The sequence below is a fragment of the Dendrobates tinctorius genome, unplaced genomic scaffold (assembly GCF_039654945.1).
Source record: "Dendrobates tinctorius isolate UK_male_01 unplaced genomic scaffold, ASM3965494v1 ptg000107l, whole genome shotgun sequence".
Classification (NCBI taxonomy): domain Eukaryota; kingdom Metazoa; phylum Chordata; class Amphibia; order Anura; family Dendrobatidae; genus Dendrobates; species Dendrobates tinctorius.
The window spans coordinates 22,326,193-22,352,624 of NW_027361775.1; the positions used below are offsets into that span (position 1 = coordinate 22,326,193).

General features: G+C 47.0%; 2 protein-coding genes across 4 annotated transcripts in view; one reads left to right on the top strand and one right to left on the bottom strand.

The window, feature by feature from the left end:
* EEF1AKMT4 (EEF1A lysine methyltransferase 4) lies at positions 1-24,676 on the bottom strand. 2 transcript variants are annotated; one of them, XM_073589252.1, is made up of 3 exons: positions 24,565-24,676; positions 15,098-15,381; positions 1-2,370 (listed from the first exon to the last, which is right to left on the bottom strand). In XM_073589252.1, exons 1-3 carry the CDS (start codon positions 24,596-24,598, stop codon positions 2,083-2,085), a joined length of 606 nt encoding a protein of 201 aa, XP_073445353.1. In that variant the 5' UTR covers positions 24,599-24,676; the 3' UTR covers positions 1-2,082. The 2 variants fall into 2 exon arrangements, with proteins under 2 accessions (XP_073445353.1, XP_073445352.1); XM_073589251.1 differs by having other exon boundaries at positions 24,415-24,636.
* ALG3 (ALG3 alpha-1,3- mannosyltransferase) overlaps positions 24,615-26,432 on the top strand; it is an 82,814-nt gene continuing 80,996 nt past the window's right edge. The window contains exon 1 of one of the 2 annotated variants that reach the window (XM_073589249.1): positions 24,615-24,949. In XM_073589249.1, coding sequence (XP_073445350.1) covers positions 24,760-24,949 — 190 coding nt within the window. In that variant the 5' untranslated portion in view covers positions 24,615-24,759. The remainder of the gene's footprint in view (positions 24,950-26,432) is intronic. The other variant, XM_073589250.1, reaches the window with a different exon arrangement.

The window sequence follows — 26,432 nt, forward strand, 5'->3', positions numbered from 1 at the left end:
TTCGATAAAACGTTTTTTATTATGTGAAAGCATAAAAAAAAAACTATTTTTGGTGTTGTCACAAAGAAATAAGGAACAATGAAGGAATGGCAGGTTTTTTTTTTACACTTCGCACCAGGTTTAAAAACAAAGGGGGAAAAAAAACCAAAACATTTTACAAACTTGCACCCAGCTTCCATTTCAGCACATAGCAAGTATTTTCAAAGACAGACCTGACACTGTCTGTAGGTTACTGTGAACAATCCTGCGGACAGGTTCCCTTTAAGGGAATTACAGAAATTGAGCAGGACAATCTGCTGGACTGATAATTCTACATTGGGACACATCTTCCTACCTCAGGAATTCAAAAAGTGATAAAACGGAATGAAACAATGTTTCCTTTTCGGAAAAAATTGTTGGTACCCCTCGTTTAGTGACAGAAAAAACCACAATGGTCACAGAAATAACTTGAATCTGACAAAAGTAATAAAAAAAATCTATGAAAATGAACAAATGAAAGTCAGACATTGCTTTTCAACCATGCTTCCACAATTTAAAAAAAAAATGAAACTCATGAAATAGGCCTGGACAGAAATGATGGTACCCCTGAAAATAATGTTACAAAAGGGACATGTTAAATCGAGGCGTGTCCACTAATGAGCCTCACAGGTGTCTACAATCTTGGAATCAGTGAGTGGGCCTGTATAGAGGGCTACAGATACTCACTGTGCTGTTTGGTGACATGGTGAGTATCACACTCAACATGGACCAGAGGAAGCGAAGGAAAGAGTTCTCAGGAGATTAGAAAGAAAATTATAGACAAACATTTTAAAAGTTATAAGACCATCTCCAAGCAGCTTGATGAGCCAAAGTGGACTTCATGGGAGACGACGGAGGACACCATTGCTGGAAAAAAAAAAGCCAGACTGGAATTTGTCAAACTACATTTTGACAAGCCACAAAGCTTCTGGGAGAATGTTCTATGGACAGAGGAGACAAAAATGGAACTTTTTGGCAAGGCACATCAGCTCTATGTTCAGAGACGGAAAAATGAAGCATATCAAGAAAAGACTATCAAGGGATTCTAGAGAGAAATGTGCTGCCCAGTGTCAGAAAGCTTGGTCTCAGTTGCAGGTCATGGGTCTTGCAACAGGATAATGACCCAAAACACACAGCTAAAAACACCCAAGAATGGTTAAAAAGGAAAACATCGGACTATTCTGAAGTGGCCTTCTAGGAGCCCTGACCTAAATCCTATTGAGCATCTTTGGAAAGAGCTGAAACATGCCGTCTGGAAAAGGCAACCTTCAAATATGGGACAACTGGAGAAGTTTGCTCTTGAGGAGTGGGCCAAAATACCTGTCGAGAGGTGCAGAAGTCTCATTGACAGTTACAGAAATCGTTTGATTGCAGTGATTGCCTCTAAAGGTTGTGCAACAAAATATTAAGTTAAGGGTACCATCATTTCTGTCCAGGCCTATTTCAGGAGTTTTATTTTTTTTTTAAAAATTCAGTGGAAGCATGGTCATACAAGTATCTTTGCATTTGTCATTGTCTTACAGGTTTGTATTTAAGTAACAATTGATTTGTGTATTATTGATATTATATAATATTTTGCTTTGGAACTACTGCATTGTATGTACAGTTTGTATGTTTGCTTGTCTATTTCCCCACTTTTTGGGGATATCCCTGTCTTTCGTTTTTGTTCTGTACCCTATTCCCCCTCCCTCATAAAATTTTTTTAAAATTAATAAAAAATATTGGAACAGAAAAGCAATGTCTGACTTTAATTTGTTCATTGTCATAGATTTTTGATTTATTAATACTTTTGCCAGATGCAAGTTATTTTTCACCATTGTGGGTTTTTCTGTCATTAATGAGGGGTACCAACAATTTGGACCACATGTGTATAAATGGGGTCTGGCTTTGCAGAAAAGTCCAATAAACTGAAATCAAGGCTTACAATCCCAGCAGAATGCCAAGGTGTGCGGAGCGCCTGTACTTGGTCTCACTGCCATAAACAATGGGGACTATGGCTCAATCTATCCTATATAAACCATTACTCCTCGTTAATGTTCCTACATCGCACTTCCCATTCTTCAATTATATTTGGATGTTAGTAAGAAAATCTTCATCATCACATTCTAGAAGAGTTGGCATTTGCTCCAGATCCACATGTGACTCATGAAGACTCCGTCCTCTCTCAAGGTCCGAAGAGGTCAACTGTCCACCTTTGTGCATGGCATAGAAGAAGTAATGGAAGTCTCTGCCGTAGGAGTCACACGACACAGACCAGCCGTACTGAGGCTGTGCATAGTGACGAGAGCGGAAATGTGGCTGGGAGAAGGTGATGGACATGAAGCAGCCATTGGGGGCGAGGACCCGACTCACCTGTACAATGTAAACATAGAGGTTAGAAGGAGAGAAGCTGCATGGAAAGCAATGATGAATGGAGCGCAGCACGTGCAACAACAACTGGCAAGAAAACACAACTCTGACTGTAACATGACAGCTTCTGCTTAGTTTCTTAGAGGAGCACAAACTTTTCAGGAGCGGAATTATTAATGGCGAGGCCGGCTACATGAAGGAGAACTTGGGAGAGGAGAGAGCCAGTTCAGAGCACTGAATTGTCAAGGGATTAGGGATGTGAAATCCGGAATCTCATAAAACTTGTATTTTCGCAAGGAGGGAAAGAGAAGCATGTGTCTGCCCAAATTAAAAAAAAAAAGCCTAGAGGCAGCTTTGTTTCCATGACAACATTCAATACGGCCTTCGTCTCCATGGAAACTAACAGAGCCAATAGATTTGTTTAGCATCAAGAACTGCACCTTTCCCCAAAATAAAAGGTTAAAGGTCATCAATCTCGCGTACCTAAGGCCACATTGGCAGAAGCGCATAGCTTAAAGAGGGTCTCGGCGATTCTGACCCCGCAAAGCCGCTGACTGCGCAAGATAGGAGGCCTGGGAAAGGTGTTTACATATACCTTCATGTGGAGTTTCAGCAGCAGCATGATCGAGAAAGTGAAGAGTTAATCTGATACGCACCTCGAGGAGAAGTGCTCTGTGGGTGCTCCCCAGAAGGGCCCTCAGTAAGGCTGCGGGCCACATATAATACAAGCCCTTTACTGGCCTGATTACATGGGCCGGCGAAAAACAATGGGAACAGAAGGATCAAAGAGTTAAATCTCTCCCCACACAGAATCACGTCATCAGCAACACATTTACTACTAACATGGGGCAACGCGCTGTAGAGAACCAAGACCCAGTCAGCATTCTGCTAATTCGGCAGGCGTTTGCTGACAAGTTAAGGGTATGTGCACACATTGCGGATTCGTGTGCAGAATCCGCAGGTCAAAATACCAGCGTTTTTACTGCGGATTTATTGCGGTTTTCCCCTGCGTTTTTACATCTGCGGATTCCTATAATGGAATGGGTGTAAAAACACTGCGGAATACGCACAAAGAATTGACATGGCGAGGAAAATAAACTGCTGCGTTTGTGCGGATTTTTCCGCAGCAAGTGCACAGCGGGTTTTTTCTCCATGGTATAACATAGCACTGTACATCATTAGCAAATCTGCAACGGATCCGCAGGGCCAAATCCACAACGTGTGCACATACCCTTACAAGGGCCAGTAATTCAGAACACTCGTTAGCCGATTGGCACAACTGAATGGGCCTTTAGTAACAGTTGTAGCTTTTGAGTAGGGGTGAGGAGCGCTTACTGCACAGTGGAGTTTAGCGTTAGTGAACGTCCAGACGGCATTCGGCACAGGAGTGCACTCAAATAAAACGTTGCTCATTAATAATATGGGTAAAACCCTACACAAAGGTATGTTTAGACGCCATTACTGGACTTCAGTCTAGCACTGTCAGGAGTTTTGCAGGGTCAGTACTGCTTACCGTCTCTTTAAAAAATAACATGACCTATTTAAATCTGTTTTTTTGTATTAAATATTTATTTATTTATTTTTAGGGGGGGGGATTTTTTTATTGAAAAAAAAAAAACCAGAAATAGTGCAATTTTCATATTGGCCACTTTTTATTTTTTTTTTTTAGGCGAACGTCCTGTAGTTTCAGGAAACACCACATGTACATAGCCACAGTGAACAGACTGAGCATATCTTTTGTATTGAAGCATCTAATGAGCGTGAGCAAGGGTCATTGTGAAAGGAGGGGAAGCAGGGTCACCTATCGTGACTCATGGATCCTGTATGATCAGCTTAGTATAGAGATAGTACCTGTCATTGTAATCACGTCTCTGATGAGAAGGCGCTTTGCTGAAAAGTCTTACTGAATTAACAGTGGCCATTTTGACAAGCGTAAGATTTTATTTTTCTTTCATAACAAAGATTATGATCTAAAAAAGGCTTTTTTTTAAGTATATGCAATGCAAAAACCTGATTTAAACAATAGGTAATTTTCTGATTTTTTTCCCTTTTTAAAAATGGAAGAAAAAAAAAGAAAACTTTCCTTTGACATATACTATGTCTACTTGAAGCAAAACAAGAGAATGGAGGAGGTATTATAAATGCACATAATTATCACTGTAATAAGCCATATAGCCTCCTCCCACACAGTCTTCACATCTCACAGGTTTTAACACTGGTGCACAATCTACAAGGAGATATCATGACACACAAGAGATATATCTAAACTAGCTACACCTACAGTGGCATGTAATAGTTTGGGCACCCCTGGTTAAAATTGCTGTTATTTTGAACAGTTAAGCAAGGTGAAGATTAAATGATCTCTAAAAGGCATAAAGTTATTAAAGATGACACATTTCCTTTGTATTTTAAGCAAAAAAAAAAAATTTAACATTTTAAAATGGGCCGATGCAAAAGTTTGGGCATCCTTGGAGATTTGTGTGCTCAGATAACTTTGACCAAGGTTTTAGCCTGTTATTGCTTGTTCACTATCGTTGTTAGGAAATGCCAGGAGATGGAAATTTCCCAGCCTCCTCTATGGCATAGTCCGCAAAACGTGCTGAACACGGCACGCGGAGAACAGTTCACACTGTCCTCCGTGTACACCAGAGGTCTCAAACAGGTCATGTTTTCAGGATTTCCTTGTATTGCACAGGTGATAATTTAATCACCTGCACAGATTCCAGCACCTTGTGCAATGCTAAGAGAATCTTGAAAACACGCATGGTTTGTGACCCTTGAAGAATGCAGTTTGAGACCCCTGGTGTACACGGACGGCGGCCAGGGAAGAATCGTTACTGTGAGAAGCTGCTCCCAGGCAGCTGGTGCTGAACGCAGCTGTCATTCTTCTCTCCTGCTCTGCTGGCAACAGCGAGCAGGAGAGAAAGAATGAATGAAAACCCGACATGGGGCCCCCCTCTGTTTGTGAACCAACCCTGCAAAACTCACAGCTGGGGGCTGCTATTCTCAGGCTGGTAAGGGGACATTGATCTTGCCCCCCCCCACCAGCCTAAAAACAGCAGCCCCAGCTGCCCAGAAAAGGCGCATATATTAGATGCGCCTAATCTGGAGCTTTGTCGGGTTCTTCCCACTTGCCTTGTAGTGGTGGCAAGTGGGGTAGTAATGGGTTAATGTCACCTTTCTATTGTAAGGTGACACTAAGCCCGGATTAGTAATGGAGAGGTGTCAATAAGACACTAGTGATGAGCGAGTATACTCGTTGCTCGGGTAGTCTCTGAGTATTTTGGCGTGCTCTGAGATTTAGTTTGCGCCTCAGCTACATGATTTGCGACTGCTAGACAGCCTGAATACATGTGTGGAATGCTTGTTCGTTAGGAAATTCCCATATGTATTCTGGCTACCTACAAGTCGCAAATCATGCAGATAAGACTATGAAATCTAAATCTCCGAGCACTCCAAAATCTTCAGAGATCACCCGAGCAATGATGCTACTCGCCCATCACTATAAGACACCTATCCATTACTAATCCTAGAGTTATTTAAGGGTTAAATAAACACACAATAAGAACAGTCTTTTAACCCCTTAAAGACAGCCAATACATATTTTTACTGCCCTGAGATATAAGAGAATAGCATCCCCATACAGGTGACAATCCAGCAGCAGATAGCTGTACACTATAGCTGACAACTTGCTGTATCACAAATGATTAGTGTTGGCACCATCCAGATCTGTTTAACCCCTTAGTTGCTGCTGTCAAAAGTGACATCTAATAAATGGTTAATAGATTGTGGGGGCTTCTGCTTTAATCTAATTGACACACCGAGATTATGATTGTGTGGTCCTGATGTTTACCATAGCAGTACATGGCCAAATAGCGGCCTTAGGGCTCCGTCACACATAGCGACGCACCAGCGATCCCGACAACGATATGACCTTGTCAGGATCGCTGGTGTGTCACTACATGGTCACTGGTGAGCTGCTAAACAGGCAGATCTCAGCAGCGATCAGCACCAGTGACAGACGGGTAACAAGCGACGCACGTCGCTTAGTTACCCACTGTATACCTTAGTTACCAGCGCGCTGGTGCAGGGAGCTGATAACCAAGGTACACATCGGGTTTCTAAGCAGCGCGCGGCACTTAGAAACCCGATGTGTACCTTGGTTACCATCTCCCTGCACCAGCGCGCTGGTAACTTAGGTACACATCGGGTTTCTAAGCGCTGGCGCCGCTTAGAAACCCGATATATACCTTAGTTACCAGCGCCAGCTTGATGATCGCTGGTCTCCCGCCTGTCACACGCAGCGATGCGTGCTGGCCAGCGGAAGACCAGCGATCAAAAAAAATGTCCTGGCCATTCCAGGACGATCAGCGATACCCGGCAGGGGGGCCGGTCGCTGGTAAGTGTCACACAGCGATCTCGCTGGTGAGATCGCTGTTGCGTCACAAAACTTGTGACTCAGCAGTGTTCTCGCTAGCGAGATCGCTGTGTGCGACGGGGGCTTTAGAGTCTCACGGCTCTAGTGGTCAGTTCAGAAGTTAGCGACATTTAGGTGGTAAACAAACACTTTTTCATTCCTGCTATACCACTTTGCATTAATTCCTGAAAATCACCTAAAGGGTTAATAAACTATTTGACAGCAGTTTTCAATATGTCGAGGGGTGCTGTTTTTAAAATGGTATCACATTTGTGTCTTCCAATACATAGGACCCCAAAGTCACTCCAAACCTGGATAGGTCCCGCAAAAAAATAAATTTTGTAAATTTCCTTGAAAAAATGAAAAATTGCTGCTACATTATTAAACGTCCTAAAAGGCTAACAAAATAAATTAGCGGTTTAAAAATGGTTTGATGTAAAGCAGACATGTGGGAAATGTTATTTATTAATGTTTTTGTGTGATATGACTATCTAGATTAAAAGGGATAATCATTCAACTTTTGAAAATTGCATTTTTTTTTACATTTTTGTCAAATTTGAGAAATTTTTTATAAACACAAAACTTATCGACCTAAATTTACCAATATCATAAATTATAATGTGACACGAAAAAGCAATTTCAAAGTCGATGGGATTTGTTGAAGCGTTCCAGAGTTATCACAACATAAAGTGACATTGGTCAGAATTTAAAAAATTGGCTCCATTACTAAGGGGTTAATGAAAGAATACACTACACAGCGCGTTCTCCTGTAAAAAACATATAAATAAACAAACAATATCCACGCCTGTCTGGCGCTCAGTCACGTCCCACGGCATAATCCATCTCGGGGGGTTAATCAGTTTACAGCCGGAGCGCTGCTAATGCAACCGCTCTGACTGTAAACTACTGGGGAATGAAGGAGAAGCAGCGCGCATAGGCTCTGTGACGTCACCACTTGTTACTGAGCCTGCGCGTAGTTTCTCCTTCATTCCCTAGTAGTTTACAGTCAGAGAGGTTGCATTAGCAGCGCTCCGGCTGTAAACTGATTAACCCCCGAGATGGATTACGCCGTGAGACATGACTGAGCGCCGGACAGGTATGGATATTCTTGGTTTATTATTTTATAATTTTTTACAGATCGATGGCTTCGATATGGAAATAGAAGTATAATAAAGATTTTAAAACCGTGTAGTGTATTATCTCATTAACATACTTTGTTCTTATTGTGTGCGTTTATTTAACCCTTGAATAACTCTAGGATTAGTAATGGATAGGTGTCCTATTGACACCTCTCCATTACTAATCCGGGCTTAATGTCACCTTACAATAGAGGTGACCTTAACCCCTTATGACCCCACTTGCCACCACTACAGGGCAAGTGGGAAGAACCCGACAGAGCTCTAGAATAGGCGCATCTAATAGATGCGCCTTTTCTGGGCAGCTGGGGGCTGCTGTTTTTAGGCTGGGGGGGGGGGCAAGATCAATGGCCCCTTACCAGCCTGAGAATAGCAGCCCCCAGCTGTGAGTCTTGCCGGGTTGGTTCACAAACAGAGGACGACCTCACGTCGGGTTTTCATTCAGCGGCGTTCGGCACCAGCCGCCGGGGTACAGCGCTTACTGTAGCGCTTCTTCCCCGGCGGCCGTCCGTGTGGTCCTGATGCAGCACACTGTTGCGACATGGATCTACCACGTATCCACAAGAACACGGATAGCTCCGGTACTGTTTTTTCCTGTACCGGAATTATCTTGACTGTGAGACTGCCCTAACCTTATGCCAAATACAGCAGCCATTGGTTCTTCTAAGCAGCTGAAAATGGTGGAGGCCCACAAAGTAGAAGACGACTAGAGAAGAATGGATTCAATGAAATTTCAACAAATTCTTGATGTAAACATAAAACCATCTGTAAAAAAGCTGAAAATCCCTCAAAGAAGAATTGAAAAAAAAAAATCTGCTCTGGCTACAAAAAGTGTTTTTTTCCCTCTCTCTAAATTACAAAGGCAATGGTGTCATCTTTAACTTTAGGCCTTTTAGAGATCATTTAGCCTTCAACTTGCTTAACTGTTCACAATAACTGACATTTTGATCAAGGGTGCTCAAACTTTTACATGCCACTGTCTGACCAGACTTATCGGAACAGTAGATGGGTGTAGCTGGGTACGAGATACTGCATGAGCTATTGGCAAGTGAAATGTGTGGCATATGACTTAGTTCTTCAGAGATTTGGGTCCATAGTGACATAACTGCACCACACAGAAGATAGATAGATATATATATATATATATATATATATATATATATATATATATATATATATAAAGATTTTTTGGCTATTTAGTGACAGTTGAGCAGAGTCCCGCCCAGTAGGAGAAGCGGTGCTCTATAACATGATGCATCGGTTAGGTTTGACCAATTAGCTACTGTCCAGTGGTGTTGTGCTTGCACTCCCTGCAGCCTTCTGTTCCTTGGGGGTCTTGTAGACCTCCAGATCATAGCTATACAAGCTGCTTATACGTTATTAGAAAAGCTTGGAACAGTCTAGCCATTTTCTGCTGTCCTCTCCCACTAGCATTTCTTGGAGTTTGGGATGGGAAGTAGTCCGAATGAAAACTAGGCTTTTTTTTTTTTTTTTAAATAAAAGAATCCGTCAGCGGGTTTTATTTATGAAGTCGTGGTATGGCTTTATAGCCACTTGTCCTCCAATAAAAATTGCACTTTTTTTCTTTGCACAGGTCACTGTGCAAATCATGAGAAATCCATCCTAGAAACTATAAGCAAATCAGCCCAGAAGGAGGGGCATGTGACGCCTGATTTACATATATGTCTTCTAGGCTAGATTTCTAGTGCCGCTTTTTTTATTTAAAATAAAAGATCCAGCGTTATCATTTCTATTGGCAGACAAGAGGCCACAGATCATGCCACGGCCTCTATATGGAAACATTTTCTGAAGGGTGTTTTTCAACTTCACAAATGTAATCCTGGATATTCCTAGATTATAATTGAAAAACACAGACAGTTTAGCGCCATTTCCTGCTTGTCTAATACATCCATCCATGGCAAAACACAACATGTAACTAGATGCATTAAAGGGAACCTGTCCCCAGGTAATGCCGTCCACTCTGCAGCATGTTATAGAGAGGACATGGATATACGGCTTTAGGAGAAAAGATTCAGTAGTAATCCGTTTCCATCATTTAATCCTCTGCGCTTTCAGGGATCTTGGGTCCAGTGGGCGGTCCTATCAGTGACTGACAGCTAAGAATGCACACAGGAACAGCTGTCAGTCAGTGATAAGCCCGCCCACTGGACCCAAAACCTCAAATCTAGAGGATTTCATGATGAAAACACAGATTACCAACTCTTCTCACAAAACTGGATATTCATGTACCCCGATCTATAACAAGGTGCTGCAGATTGGACAGCATTTTCCTGGTGACAGGTTCCCTTTAGAAGGAGCAGTTTATATAAATGTTACGTTATTTCAGGATTTGCAAACTAAAACATTTTTCTATAAAATATAGATCTTTAATAAAACGTGACTTTTCAGGACGCAGACAATATAAAACATCACCTGGGTGCCACTACACATCGCCGTCCTTCAGGCTGCATGCAGAAAAATGGGAAAAAAGAGTAATGTATTATTATGCATTTATATAGCGCCATTTATTCCATGGCGCTTTACATGTGAAAAGGGGAAATATAGACAAGTGTAATAAACATGTGTAAGACAAGGGCCACACAAGTACATAAGGAGAGGGGACCCTGCCCACGAGGGCTCACAGTCTACAGGGATGGGTGAGGATACAGTAGGAGAGGGTAGATAGTCACAATACAGCTAATAGGCAGCCCGGGATACTTGCCGTGGCCCTTGAGCCATGTTGTGAAGGTTTTTTTACCAAAGTAGATAGAGGAAAAAATAAGTGAGAATATAAACAGCAATAATACAAAGCAAGAAGTGAGGCACGGCAACACATGTCTAGTATGGGACTGTCACACAAGCACAGCACCACCTAGTGCACAACCAAACACACTACAAGGACAAGGATTAGAGGAACCGTCGTTTTCATTTTTATTTCATAAATCAATAGGACACATGAAAAATAACGTTTGTAATATATTTATTCAGATATTTTCTTCTTTCACATTCCGGATTGATCTTTCACACTCAGTTCATGGGCAAATTTTGACTTCAGTGAAGACAGATTTTCACATTACTGAGATGGCAGATGGTGCTCATATAGGAGGAGCTAGAGGCAGACAATCTGCTGCAAGTTCTCCTGAAACGACAGTTACAGGTCTCCATAGAACTTTACGAGCACCAACTGCCATCTCCGATCTACGTAATGGGAAATGGTATATTCAATGAAGACAGATTTTACCCATGAATTCAGAGAATGAATTGTCCAAGAGGATGGAGAAGGCTCAAATAAGTTATAATACAAAGTTTCTTCTTTTCACAACCAGTACTATTGATTTATGGAAGGAAAAAAAAAAAAAAAAAAAAAAAAACACATTCAGAAGATGATTTCTCATTACAGTCTGCAAAACCAGATCTCTAGAAGATAAAGTCCACACCCAATAAAGAGAAGCACGGAGAACGTTCACACTCCCCATTATCTAGAGCACGTTGCTTGCGGTTCCTGCAGTGTGTAGATGTGCTGCTACTGTGGGGAATAAATCCCACTTGCACAGTGCAGTAAGACAGGATGTAACCTACAGCATTCCATGTTGGGCATAACTGGGATTCCGTGCAATGATTACCACTGGGAATGTTTCATGCGGTACCATACAGTAATAGGACATTGTAGGTAAGACCATGTCTGGATGTACATGTAGGGTTTTCTGGCACAACCACACGAGGAGCCCTTAAAGGGGGTTGTCCACTTTCAGAAAACTTTTCTTGATATGTACAGTAGGTTATGAAAAAAGCAAAGTCTGCTTTACTTATTCTCCAAAGGTGGAGTGCAATGTCTCCGCCGCTGCTCCAGTTATTTGGCTGCCATGGTGAAGTCTCATCACTGCGGTCAGTGATCGCATGGGTTCTGAGCAACTTGCGCCATTTATAGGGGCACAGCTGCTGAGCTCCCGACTGGCTTCCCTACGCAGGTCTGAGGACAAAGAGAGTGAATCGCGCCTTGCCCTGTCCTTTGTGTCCTCCCTCATGTCATTTCCTTTGTAGCCCCCTATACCATAGCTTATCAGCTCATCTACCCCTTCTCCCTGCAGCCGTCTCGTCTCTCCCTCCCATCGTCATGTCAGGCTACAATTATCACTTTGTGAACACATTCTATGAACGCAGCCATAGGCTGTACTCCTACATTGCGGTTGTCGTGGGCCCATGCATGGTCAGAGCGCCGCTGCATGCGTTTGCCTGTATACTACTGCATTACAGTCACAGCACCCGGCAGGATATCCTGATCAGTCCTGTTTATTGCATCGTTCATGTTGGGGAGGGGCGACTGCATAAATATTTTGGTCCTGCACTCTTCCCATCTATCCTAAACGGTTTCTAACTGAGCGCCTAATGCCTGGATCATTCACTAAATGTGTAGCCGTAGACCCAGGAGTGGCAAGTCTGATAGTGTAGGGTCCCACCTGAAGAGGTTGATAGCAGATATATGTTGTGAGTTTATGTGCCAAGTATCTCAAAGTTACAAAGTGTATTCTATATCCAGTATGCGGTAACAATTCATATACATCGGAGCACCAAAGCTTTAGAGCGCTTCTACGGATGCTCTTATTCAAAGCGGCTTTCTAATACTATATACTTAAAAGGGAATCTATCAGTAGGATCAACCCTCCTAAGCTGTCTGTATGGGTATGCAGGTCATCGAGAGTTGAATAAAATAATACATTGATATCTGCGATCTGAGGTCTTATCAGAAAAATCCGGATTTCTCTGGAATATGTAAATGAGCTGTTAATATCTATGGGCCGGACTCTGATCTCATTGAGAATCTACCTCCAGTGCTTCTTATAAATAAAGGGGGCATCACCGGTTTGAGCCATATGCTAACTGACATGTGCACTCCTGATCTCACAGTACAGCAGAGGTAAGCTTCGTTTCATTACAAACATTTGCAGCAGCAGTTGTCCTCTCATAATTCTTCAGCTTCCATCTCACAGGCAGCTAGAGTGGTGGATGGGGGACGGGACAGCACAGCGAAGCTGATAACATGTGAGAACAACTGCAAATGTGCTTCTAATGAGACAAGGTGCAACTTTGCTGTACTGTGTTAGTTGCAATCAGGCACAGCTCAGCAGCAGTGCTAACAGCACAGTGAGAGGACAACTACTACAAAAAACTGTTTGTTATGAGACAAAGTTCACTCCTGCTGTATTGCGCTATCACACAGTTCACCAGTAAGATCAGGAGAACAGACTGGCAGTGATAACATCTTTCACATTGGTAACACCGCATTTCAGTTAAAATAAACTCTGGAGGCAGATTGTCATGCAGATCTGTGTCCGGCACATAGATCTTAACTTATCGTTGTTTCGTGTGCTGCAGATCTACCAGTTTTCTGAATGCAGAGCTCTGTATAACCCATGCTCACTGATTGACAGCTATTTGTGTACACTGTGCATAGGCAGAAAGCTATCAATTAGTGGTGGGATTATACAGAACTCATGAATATTTAGGATTACATGGCAACAGGTTTACTAGTTCACTAGTGACAATCTCTAGCTGTTAAGTCAGCGATTTTATTAAAACTACAGCAAGCAGCCCAGCAAGTGACACATCGCTGGAATAAGGGTCTGTCGCTATATTATGCTGCTCTCAGATTAGGTGGCAAAAACCTGTTACATGTAATGTTGAGACATAATTTATTAATTTTTGTTTTTTTTAAACCAAATACACTTTGTCAGTGAATTTTTTTGTGCCCCACTTGATTGCTCAAATGGAATCTATCACCTTCAAAAATGCCATTTATCTGCAGACATACTGTCAGGCTACTTTCACACTAGAGGTTCCTGGAGCTGCGGAGGGATGCACACGGCTGCCATGAAGCTCCGCCCATGGCCGCACCTCCTCCGGTCAGCTCCGCCTATGGGCGCATGACGCTGGATGTGACCTGTGTACCCCATCTTTAGCATGGGGTACGCAGGCCGTGCGCAGGTATGCGTTTGCCAGCGCGCCGTCCTGCGCCAAACGCACCGTGTTGCATTTTGCGCATCCCTCCGCAGCTCCAGGAAACTCTAGTGTGAAAGTAGCCTTAGGCTATGTTCACACGTAGCAGAACTCTAGCAGAAGTTACTGCGAGAATTCCGGAATTCCATTCCGCGGGAGAATCGCACTTTAAATTCCCGCGATTTTCCCACAGAAAAACTAGAGATTTGCAAGCGTAATTAGCTTGTAGAATGCTAGCGTTTTCCAAGCAATCTGGAGCATCGCTTGGAGAACTGATTGACAGGTTGGTCACACTCATCAAACATAGTGTTTGACAAGTGTGACCAACTTTTTACTACTGATGCTGCCTATGCAGCATCAGTAGTAAAAGAAAATGTAAAAAATAATGAAAAAAAAAATATTGTTATTCTCACCTTCCGGCGTCCCGCGCAACCTTCCCGCCTCTCTCCACACTCGCGGTCCCAGTAATCCTTTGCGCGAATGACCGCGAGACGTCGCGCTCCCGCGAGATTGCGACGTCATCGCGGTCATTCTCGCAAAGGATTACTGGGACCAGGAGCGTGGAGAGAGGCGGGAAGGCTGCGCGGGACGCCGGAAGGTGAGAATAACATTTTTTATTTTAATTCTATTTTTTACAGGGATATGGTACCCAAAGCCCAGAGGACAGTCTCCTCTCCTCCGGACCGTGGGTACCATCCGCAAAAGTTCTGCTTACTTTTCGCATGGTGTGCATAGCCACATGCGGTAAGCAAGCAGAACAATGCATTCCTATGTGGGTGGAATCGCCGCGATTCCGCTAAATTAATGAGCATGCTGCGTTTTTTACTGCGAAGCGATTTCGCCGAGGAAAAAAACGCAGCATTAGCACAGCATTGCGGAATCCCGTAGGATTGCATGGAATGCTTATTTTTCGCAAAATCACGTGTTTAAAACCGCCGCAAAAAAAACCGCGACATGTGAACTCAGCCGTAATCTGCAGGTAAATAGAATTTAACTATGTTTTCCTGTGTTAAGGGAGCAGCTGCTACAGGAAGAAAATGAAGTTCTATTCTCCCTGCAGCCACTTACTTGCAGTATAACAGTCACTTCACACTGAGTGTGCCGTTACCACTGCCCCTGTACCCCAACTGCCTACCAGCTCTGCAGCGTGTGAACCTCGCCTTTACCTGATTAGATATCTTACCTCGCTTAGCACTTGATCCACCAGAGTAATGGTGCCCTGGGTAACTCTCCATGGGTCTTTCTCATCCACCATCATGGCATCCAGAGTTCCTTTTTCAATAATCAGGTCAAATGTTCCATCAGGAAAGTGAAGGTGCCGGGCATCCATGACCATCCAGCTCATGTCTGGCACCTTGGCATTTCTCTGTGCCATCTCCTTGATACATACTGGGGAGTAATCGATACTGACAAGTGGTCTCACGCCTTCCTTGTACAGCTCGGCACTCAGTGAACTTGTACCACAGCCTACAGGGGGACAGAAAATAAAAACTGTTAGGATGGACACATCACTGTGGAATTTATGAGCCAATTCTAACTTTCTACTAGTCAGACTAAAAGCATACAGGCGGAGGCTGAAGAGATCCAAATTTCCTTACGCGCTTCAGAAAAAAAAAATTCTGTTTCCTTTGTCAGAGGGGCTGGTAGACGCGCTATTCCAGTGCTAGATTACACACAGTATACCAATTACCAGGAAATGCTGAGGGATTTATAGCGCGTCTACAACTACAGTCCCCTCTGACAAGGAAAACAGTGTTTTCTGAAACCTCTTCAGCCTCCGTACCTCACCGACTGACGTCACGCTGTTCACTGCCTTGCACCCATCTCCATAGACGCCATTGGCCGAGGCTCCCTGGTCAACTGCATCACTCCTACAGGCACACTCCCTCTCGTACTACAGATCTACTGGTCCGGCAGCATTGTCCTGACGATTCTCCACTACTTTGGGACACCATCTAACAACCAGGATCGTGGAGTCAGTAAGCCAAACCTCCGACGCTGAACTCACAACACAGCGTCACTACTGAGCATGCACATAAAGTGCAGCACAGATTCATCTCAACTACAACTCCACAGCATTGCCTCACTACTGAGCATGTACATAAAGTGCAGCACAGATTCATCTCAACTACAACTCCACAGCACTGCCTCACTACTGAGCATGTGCATAAAGTGCAGCACAGATTCATCTCAACAACAACGCCACAGCACTGCCTCACTACTGAGCATGTACATAAAGTGTAGCACAGATTCATCTCAACTACAACTCCACAGCACTGCCTCACTACTGAGCATGTACATAAAGTGCAGCACAGATTCATCTCACCTACAACTCCACAGCACTGCCTCACTACTGAGCATGTACATAAAGTGTAGTACAGATTCATCTCACCTACAACTCCACAGCACTGCCTCACTACTGAGCATGTGCATAAAGTGCAGCACAGATTCATCTCAACTACAACGCCACAGCACTGCCTCACTATTGAGCATGTGCATAAAGTGTAGCACAGATTCATCTCAACTACAATGCCACAGCACTGCCTCACTACCAAGCATGTGCATAAAGTGCAGCACAGATTCACCTCAACTAAAAGCTGAGATCCTTAGATCATGAACAGAACATTTCAGGACATTTCATAACTTTCCCAAATTCTTATGAAAACATTTACTGCACATCCTACACTGAACTACTGTACCCAATTTATTATATATTTTATTTGTCTGTCCATTTTATACCGATTCCACCAAAATAGACACCGATTCCAAAGCCTTGCTAACAACTTTGGATTTGTAAACTATGAACCAGTAGTGATAAGTTTGGTGCCATTTACCTTGCATCAGCGTTTTTAAATGGTTTTAACCCTATTTGAGGACACTTATTTTGGAAACTCAATCACTGGAGAAGGACATCATGGTTGGAAGAATAGAAGGAAGAAGGCGAAGAAGACAAGAAACCTGATGACTTGCTACAATCAAGGCAACTGCGGTGAAGACCTTGGTTGACCTATCTAGGCCTGCACAAGATCGAGCTACCTAAACAGCATTCATCCATCAAGTCGCCAAGATCAACCAGAAGGAAACTATGTCTCACTTGTAAGTTACCTGTCGGCTTTTCTCTTAGCAGGCTGATGTATTTATTTTATTAGAATATTTACTCAGCTCACTTTTTCCTTCATTATTTCTCGTTAAACCTTTTTCCCCAGGTACATTGTTCGTTATCTTTGAGGTTTGTATTGCTTCTAATTATATTTCCTTCTGGTTTTAACATGTGGTTGCTATATGGTTGGATGCATTATTGCTGCAGTTCACATCTACTACATTTTTTCACCTATTTTTTTCTTTCCACCATTTGTGTTGGTTCTTGAGCAGTATCCAGTAGAAGACTGGTCTATTAGTGCAATGGTCGACATCTATTACTTTGCTGTTCCCTTTCACGTGCCTTGCCACATGACTTCGGATAACAAGCTAAACCATGTGCAGACACGTGTATACGTTCTGGAGAAGACCTCGCGGTGTAGGTTTTATCTCCTGAGGTGCTGGGAAGGTCATTGTCCCTTGTATTTTTAGGTATGTGACTCAATGTTTCTCATGGCAGAAATGGCTGCATATCCACCTAGACAGCACTTGAATGGCTGCTATACACGAGCCATGGGAAAAGGAAACGGTGCACATGCGCTATTTTGAGAGCACAGACACATCGGCACCGTTCATACTGACAGGTGGCAGCAGCTGCCATGCAAAAAAATATGGTCTAAGTGACAAAGCGCAGTGAAATATGCAGAAACTGTATAGGTAGATGATCACGGGGTACATTAATAGTTGGTCTCACTAGTTAATGATAAAATGCTACTTATTGGAATAATAGGATGTAGAAAAAAATATGTGGAAGAACTTTCCACGGGAAATATTCATGACCTACTCTTAAGATAGGCCATCAATATTAGTGGGGTCTCACAACCACATCAGTCAGCTGATACAAGATGGACGTAGACAGTGTACAGAGCTGGATAACCAGCCGTGGAGTTAGGGGTCTCACAGCTCCCTGCCTTGAATGTTGATGGCCAATCACTAATAGCCTTTGACTTATTAATGGTCAGATAAACAGGTTCTAACAATTAGCGGCAAATAAATGTCCTCACCTGTAAAGCATGACCAGCACACTATACAAAAAGAAAACATGTAGACTTTCTCTTTGATTAGCCCCACTCCCAACCAAGCATTTTAAGGGGATGTCAGCAAGTAAAAGCCTACTGACAAGAGTCTCGCAATTAGAGTGAACACCTGTGATTGGCTGCAGCAGTCACATGTCCCTGCATTGTGCCATCATCATTGCAGCAGGAAGTAAAGCTGGCGAGGGACTGGGCAGCATTGTAAGGGGGTGAAATAGGATCTGTGCAGCCAAAATTACTGTATTTTTTTAATTTCTTTTTAAATTGGTTGTCCAATACTCAGATAACCCCAGGTTTCCCCCCTGTAAAATAATAAGGCCGGTGCGCACGATCCGGAACTAGCAGCGCTTTGGACGCAGCGCATGTTCGTTGTGTGCAAAGTGTCGCTTTCCATTGAATGCAGGTGAATCCGCGTGTGATCACTGAGCCATGTGGATTTATTGCATTCAATACATTCTATTGAGTAAGTTTATACACAGCGTCAAACAGGCAGCAGTTTCTGATTGCGGGCACATACCCTTTCACACCACCTCCGCTGCGGCCCCAGCTGTGTTGGCACTGGCTCTCCCAGGGAACGTATAACATTATGTCATGAGATCCCTGTGGCCAATCACTCTCCCCGCTTTCAGACTAATCACACTGCTTTCTCACAGATGCATGTGATTCATCCGAAGGCCAGGAAAGTGAAGCCAGTGCTGACTGGCTGCAGGGTTAACGTCACGTGATCCCTGGGAGAACTGGTGCAGAGCATAAGGATAGGTGTACACAAGTAGCAATTGCTGTGGGTTTGATGCTGTGTACTTATGCAGTGTCAAACCCGCAGCGTCCAGATGTTACAGCATAGTGGAGGGGATTTCATGACATCCCGTGCTCACTATGTGTCCACAGAAGCCCGCAGCTCACCTGCGGAGACGGACATGCGGCCCATCTGTCCAGACCGCAGCATGTTAATTTCTCTAGGGTAGACGCGAGTCTCTGCAAGATAAATTTCACCCATACAATGTATTGGACGCGGTGAATCTGCACCATTCAGTGATCACCTGCGTTCAATAGACGGCAGCGAATCTGCTCTGCATTCAAGGCGCTGTAGTTCCGGATCGTGGACACCCGGCCTTAGTGTGTGTTACTGGGGGAGATTATGCCAGTAGTGGACAAACCTTTAAGCCAAATCTGAGCATTTTGTTAAAACACTAAAAACCTTGTATAGTGTTCTTCTGATTTACATATGTACTCTTTACTGGGGGTTTCCCCAAAATCACCAGAAGTATAGTTTGAAGCCCCCCACCCCAAGATTTTCATTGCACCGCTTCAGGTGATTGACAACTCTCTCCCATGTGTGTACGTGGCAAGAGACCTGTCAATCAATTGGAGTGGGGCACAGCCGGGACTAGTCTTGCTACGGTCCCCGTGGTTCGGGCAGCATGATCGGGTGCAGGCTCGGACTGGCCCACCGAGGTACCGTTGGATCCCTCGGTGGGCCCCGCCCCCGAATGTCACTTTCACTCACTGGTCGCTCGTACCCAGGGGCAGGGCTGGCGTCAGCACCCGGCGCACCCGGGCAAGTGCTGGGGCCCTGGCGAGATGGGAGGGCCCACTCACGCTGTCTGGGATACCCGCCGGCCGCCGCCACGCCCCCCATGTACTGACCCCATCCTGCGCCCTCCGCGAGGGACCCACGCAGTGACGCAGCCCCTTACAGCCAGCAATGATCATCGCTTCCTTCGGCTGTAATCTTGTGTGCGGTGCCAGCACAGGACCTGTGATGAGGTCACAGGAGGGGAGGAGTCAGGGGTCACATGATCAGGGTGGCTGCAGGACTCTGCTTTGCTGGTCGCTTGTCATTATGGTGCTGGTCTGGATGGATGAGGTAACGTTTATGTGTGGGACAGTGGGGTCAGGGAGGGGTTCACAAGGTGGATGTAGCAGAGCCGTGTGTGTACTTATGTGGGGTCAGGAGGTGTTTTACAAGGTGGATGTAGCAGAGCCGTGTGTGTACTTATGTGGGGTCAGGGAGGGGTTTTACAAGGTGGATGTAGCAGAGCCGTGTGTGTACTTGTGTGGGGTCAGGGAGGGGTTTACAAGGTGGATGTAGCAGAGCCGTGTGTGTACTTGTGTGGGGTCAGGAGGGGTTTAACAAGGTGGATGTAGCAGAGCTGTGTGTGTACTTGTGTGGGGTCAGGGAGGGGTTTACAAGGTGGATGTAGCAGAGCCGTGTGTGTACTTGTGTGGGGTCAGGGAGGGGTTTTACAAGGTGGATGTAGCAGAGCCGTGTGTGTACTTGTGTGGGGTCAGGAGGGGTTTACAAGGTGGATGTAGCAGAGCCGTGTGTGTACTTGTGTGGGGTCAGGGAGGGGTTTACAAGGTGGATGTAGCAGAGCCGTGTGTGTACTTGTGTGGGGTCAGGAGGGGTTTACAAGTTGTACGGAGCAGAGCCGTGTGTGTACGAGGTGTACGGAGCAGAGCTGTGTGTGTACGATGTGTACGGAGCAAAGCCGTGTGTGTACGATGTGTACGGAGCAAAGCCGTGTGTGTACGAGGTGTACGGAGCAGAGCCGTGTGTGTACGAGGTGTACGGAGCAGAGCCGTGTGTGTACGAGGTGTACGGAGCGAAGCCGTGTGTGTACGAGGTGTACGGAGCGAAGCCGTGTGTGTACGAGGTGTACGGAGCGAAGCCGTGTGTGTACGGAGCTGAGCCGTGTGTTTATGGAGCGGAGCAGAGCCGGGGGTGTACGGAGTGAAGCTGCGTGTGTACAAGGTGTACGGAGCGGAGCCGTGTGTGTACGAGGCATACAAAGCGGAGCCGTGCGTGTACGAGGTGTATGGTGGGGAGCATCTATACCTCCCGAGTCCCAACTGTCCCGGATCCAGCGAGACAGTCCCGATTTTGAGAGAGAGACTGCCCCAGCTGGGAGCATACTTTCCCCGCGGGACACAGGAGTACACAGCGGAGCCCCAAGGAGCAATTTAAAACTTGCACGTAACGTTCTACCGGAAGTGACGTGCTGGAAGCTGACCAGAAATTAGGTCATTTCAGTAGGAGATTGTGACGGAACCATGGAGGCACTTCAGGGAATGCTTCAGATCCATCACCGTGTCCTCCTCTGACAGCGGACAGCGAGATCGCCTTGGAATCGGGGATGTCGGCCATGTGAGTGGATCATGATATGTCCTGCATCGTGAGTCTCAGGTGGGCACTACAATGGGAGCTGGGCTGCTATAGTATCTTTATATAATTTTTCTGTTTCTTTCTCTCTCTGTTCTTTCTCTCTAATCTTTTTTTTCTCTCTCTCTGTTCTTTCGCTCTCTGTTCTCTTTCTTTCTGTCTCTGTTCTCTCTCTGTCTGTTCTCCCTTTCTTTCTCTCTCTGTTCTTTCTTTCCCCTCTTCCTCTCTGTTCTTTCTTTCCCCTCTTCCTCTCTGTTCTTTCCCCTCTTTCTTTTTCTCTCTACCTCTGTTCTTTCTTTCCCCTCCTTCTTTTTCTCTCTCTCCCTGTTCTTTTTTTTCTGTCAACTCTTTTTCTCTCTCCGTTCTTTCCCCTTTTTTCTCTCCCTCTCTGTTCTTTATTCCCCTCTTTCTTTCTCTCTCTGTTCTTTTTTTCTGTCCACTCTTTCTTTCTGTTTGTTCTTTTTCTTTCTTTCTCTCTTTCTTTCTTTCTTCTTTCTCTCTGTTCTTTCTTTTCTCTCTCTGTTCTTCTTTTCTTTCTCTCTGTTCTTTATTTTTTCTTTCTTTCTCTGTTTGTTCTTTCTATGTTCTTTCTTTCTCTCTCTGTATCTTTCTCTGTTCTTCCTTCCATTCTCTTTCTTTCTCTGTTCTTTACTTCCCCTCTCTTCTTTCATGCGTACACTACTAATCAGTAGCCTCCATCACATGAACGTGTTTTGCCACAGAGCAAGTGTCCGTCTGGATCACATGCGTGTCCGTGTGATCCACACAGAGAGAAGTCCGTTTTTGGCCGTCACCACGGATGTCCCACGGCATGAGTCGTGGTATGTGTTAAGGGGGGGCCAACTGAGACTTTTTCGCCCGGGGCCCTCAAAAACCTGGAGCCGGCCCTGCCCAGGGGTGGGATTCAGCGGGTTCTCCCCGGTTCGGTGGAAGCGGTTGTTAAAAAAGCAGCCAGTTCCCAGAACCGGGGAGATTCACAGCCGCGATCCGGTACTTTGATGTTCCTGCAGTGCAGCCGGCAAGGAGCAGGAGCAGAGGAGGACTCTTGCTCTGCTTCCTAGTCCCGCCCGCCGCGCTGGATACCACGCATTGATACGTTGGGTCGTTCTCTGCTCTGTCTACTGGACAGAGCACAGCACACCCCGCGCAGTGCGGCATTGGCGGGTAACTGGAGCTCGCTGGAGGAGTCACCGCCACTGCCCAGACTTGTCAAGTCAATGTGAGCTAAGCCCAGGCAGCGTGACGGACTGGTGATTTGCGCACACCCGGAGGCCGGAGGAGCAGGACGGGCGGTGCGGGGCCTGGCCATCCAGGAGGCCTCAACGGCGGCCGCGGGATTACAGTTACAGTCGTCTTCTTCTTCAGAGTCAGACGCATCGCAGCCTGTCGCCTGTGTATCTGGTACACAGGCCAACGCCGGGTCAGTGAGTTACTGTATGTGCTGCGTATTGGGGACCTGTGCTGCCTACTAGGGACCTGTGCTGCCTACTAGGGACCTGTGCCTGCCTATTGGGGACCTGTGCCTGCCTATTGGGGACCTGTGCTGCCTACTAGGGAACAAGGCTGCCTATTGGGGACCTGTGTTGCCTATTAGGGAACAAGGCTGCCTATTAGGGACCTGTGCCTGCCTATTAGGGAACAAGGCTGCCTATTAGGGACCTGTGCCTGCCTATTGGGGATCTGTGCTGTCTATTGGGGACCAATGCTGCCTATAGGGAACAATGCTGCCTATTGGGGACCTGTGCTGCCTATTAGGGGCACCTGATGCTGCCTATTGGGGACCTGTGCTGCCTATTGGGGACCTGTGCTGCCTATTGGGGACCTGTGCTGCCTATTGGGGACCTGTGCTGCCTATTGGGGACCTGTGCTGCCTATAGGGACCAATGCTGCCTATTGGGGACCTGTGCTGCCTATTGGGGACCTGTGCTGCCTATTGGGGACCTGTGCTGCCTATTGGGGACCTGTGCTGCCTATTGGGGACCTGTGCTGCCTATTGGGGACCTGTGCTGCCTATTGGGGACCTGTGCTGCCTATTGGGGCAGCTAATCGCCCGGGTACCGGGAGGCTTTCGCCGCTAAGACCGGCAGGCAGCGACGCTGCCAGGCTGGTCCGGGCGAATTTTAGCCCCTCCTGCAGATACGAACGCTTCGATTGGCTGGGCTGTGTAGCATCTACCATGGAACTCTTGTTGGGACAAAGTGATCACTGTACCCCCTACGTCAATCCTTGGGGGTGTAGATTCCAAAATGGGGTCACTTTTTAACTTCAAAGTAACACAGGTCAGATTTGCAAAAAAATGGCCTGGGCATTAAGGTGAAAACAGGCCTGCGGCCCTAAAGGATTAAATGAATCGTAGTGCGGAAAGATCTGCAGCATATGAACAACGGTGCAGCTTTTAGTAGAATTAGGATGCTGAAATGATGCAGATTTGGCGTGGGATATACGGCAAAAGAACCCATGGTGTAATTCCGCGGTCTCAAAGCCTAAATGTTGAGCTGTACATTACTGTAGGTGGGCCCCTAAAATTAATTCCCTTGGTGGGCCCTACACACCCCAGTCCGACCCTGATCGGGTGACACGTTCCCTACGCCGGGCCAGTACACAGATGGCGGGCAGGCACCTCACAGTACACTGACGCACACTATGGCATCTCATCACTAGGCAGTACGAGTACAGGCAGCAGCTTCATAAGAAATCTCATACTGACGGTTTCCAGCAAAATGACAAGAGCAGGTGACATGTAATCCCCCCAGCATCGTACCCCAAACTGCAGTCACCGCACAGTCATTTCTTATGATGGAAAGCCCCTTCATATGGTTATTCCCAGAAATCAAGTTATCCTTTGTCTATTCAGTAGGGAGAATTTGCTGATATCTGGCGATCTGAGCTCTGGGACCACCAGAGATCCCAAGTAATGGGCTCCGCACACGCTCAGCTTCTGCTCCAGCCATTGTCTATAGGACTACTGGAAATACCTGACCACCACAAGGAGGTCTCATACACAATGAATGGAACAGAGTCTGAGCATGCGCAGCTGCACTCAGGACGGGGCTGCAGCCCTGATCTCAGGATCGCTGGTGGTCCTACTCTCAGATAAACTAGGAATAACCCTCGGCTATATGCAGCTGATAGACATTGGTGTACACTAGTAGTAAGTGTGGATACCGAGCACAAGTCCTGTAGTCCGGGGTCGCAGCTCTCTCCTCACCAGGTGCGCAAAGTCCCGGTACGCCCCGAACCACTCATGTCCCCCGGTGAGGAGCCGCTCCTCCTCCTCGTACCGGGAGTCCCAATACTCCAACTCCTTGTACCTGCCCGACATGTGGAGCGCTGAGCCGAGTGACGTCATCGCCGGGGCGGGGCTGGTGTGCAGCCTATCAGCGGCGCCACTCACAGTCTCTTACTAGAGCTACGTGTCCTGCCTGCACGTCCCCGGTCCCGTCTGTATGTAGCTTAGCACTGCCGCTTCCTGTTTCCGGCTGGTCCGGTGCAGCTGTCACACTTGCTCTGATGGCTCCGGCTGTTACTGCACGGAGGAGAGGGGCTGCAGGGGGGCGCTCTAACCTCATGGACAGTCTGCGCCGGGGATGGGACAACAAGTTCCAGGTTCTGATCGATCCTCGGTACACTGCGCTGCTGGGAGTGTGCCTGTGCCTGGCCGAGCTGGTGGTCACACACTGGGTCATCCAGAGAGTCCCATGTGAGTGTGGTCCTGCGATCTGCTGGGGCGGGGCCCCTGTACTGCCTGCTCGGGTGTGATCTGCTGGGGCATGGCCCCTGTCCTGCCTGCTGGGGCGTGATCTGCTGGGGCGGGGCCTACTGTGCCACCTGCTGGGGTGTGATCTGCTGGGGCGGGTCTCCTTTGCTGCCTGCTGGGGTGATATACTGGGGCATGGCTCCTGTACTGCCTGCTGGGGTGCGGTCTGCTGGGGCATGGCCCCTGTTACTGCCTGCGTGGGCATGATCTGCCGGGGCGGGGCTTACTGTGCCATCTGTTGGGGTGGGGGCTCCTTTGCCACCTGTTAGGGTGTGATATGCTGGAGTGGGGCCTCCTTTGCCGCCTGCTGGGGTGTGATCTGTTGGGGCATGGCCCCTGTACTGCCTGCTGGGGCGTGATCTGCTGGAGCAGGACCTACTGTGCCACTTGCTGGGGTGGGGGCTCCTGTGCCACCTGCTGGGGTGATCTACTGGGGCATGGCCCCTGTACTGCCTGTTGGGGTGTGATCTGTTGGGGCGGGGCCTCCTGTGCCGCCTGATAGGGTGTGATCTGCTGGAGCGGGGCCTCCTGTGTTGCCTGCTGGGGCATGATCTGCTGGGGTGGGGCCTACTGTGCCACCTGCTGGGGTGTGATCTGCTGGAGCGGGGCCTTCTGTGCCGCCTGCTAGGGTGTGATCTGCTGGGGCAGGGTCTCCTGTGCTGCCTGCTGGGGCGTGATATGCTGGGGCATGGCTCTTGTACTGCCTGCTGGGGCGTTATCTGCTGGGGCGTGATATGCTGGGGCATGGCCCCTGTACTACCTGCTGGGGCATGATCTGTTGGGGCGAGGCCTACTGTGCCACCTGCTGGGGTGTGATCTGCTGGGGTGGGGGCGCCTGTGACACCTGCTAGGGTGTGATCTGCTGGAGCGGGGCCTCCTTTTGCCACCTGCTGGGGTGTTATCTGTTGGGGCATGGCCCCTGTACTGCCTGCTGGGGCGTGATCTGCTGGAGCGGGGCCTACTGTGCCACCTGCTGGGGTGATCTGCTGGGGCGGGGGCTCCTGTGCAACCTTCTGGGGTATGGCCCCTGTACTGCCTGTTGTGGTGTAATCTGCTGGGGCGGGGCCTCCTGTGCTGCCTGCTGGGGGATCTGCTGGGGCATGGCTCCTGTACTGCCTGCTGGGGCGTGATCTGCTGGGGCGGGGCCTCCTTTGCTGCCTGCTGGGGTGGGCCTCCTGTGCCACCTGCTGGGGTGTGATCTGCTGGGGCGGGGCCTCCTGTGCTGCCTGCTGGGGTATGATCTACTAGGGCACGGCCCCATGCTGCCTGCTGGGGTGATATGCTGGGGCGGGGCCTCCTGTGCCACCTGCTAGGGGGTGATCTACTGGGCGGGGCCTCCTGTGCCGCCTGCTGGGGTGATCTGCTGGGGCGGGGCCTCCTTTGCCACCTGTTGGGGTGTGATCTGCTGGGCATAGCCCCTGTACTG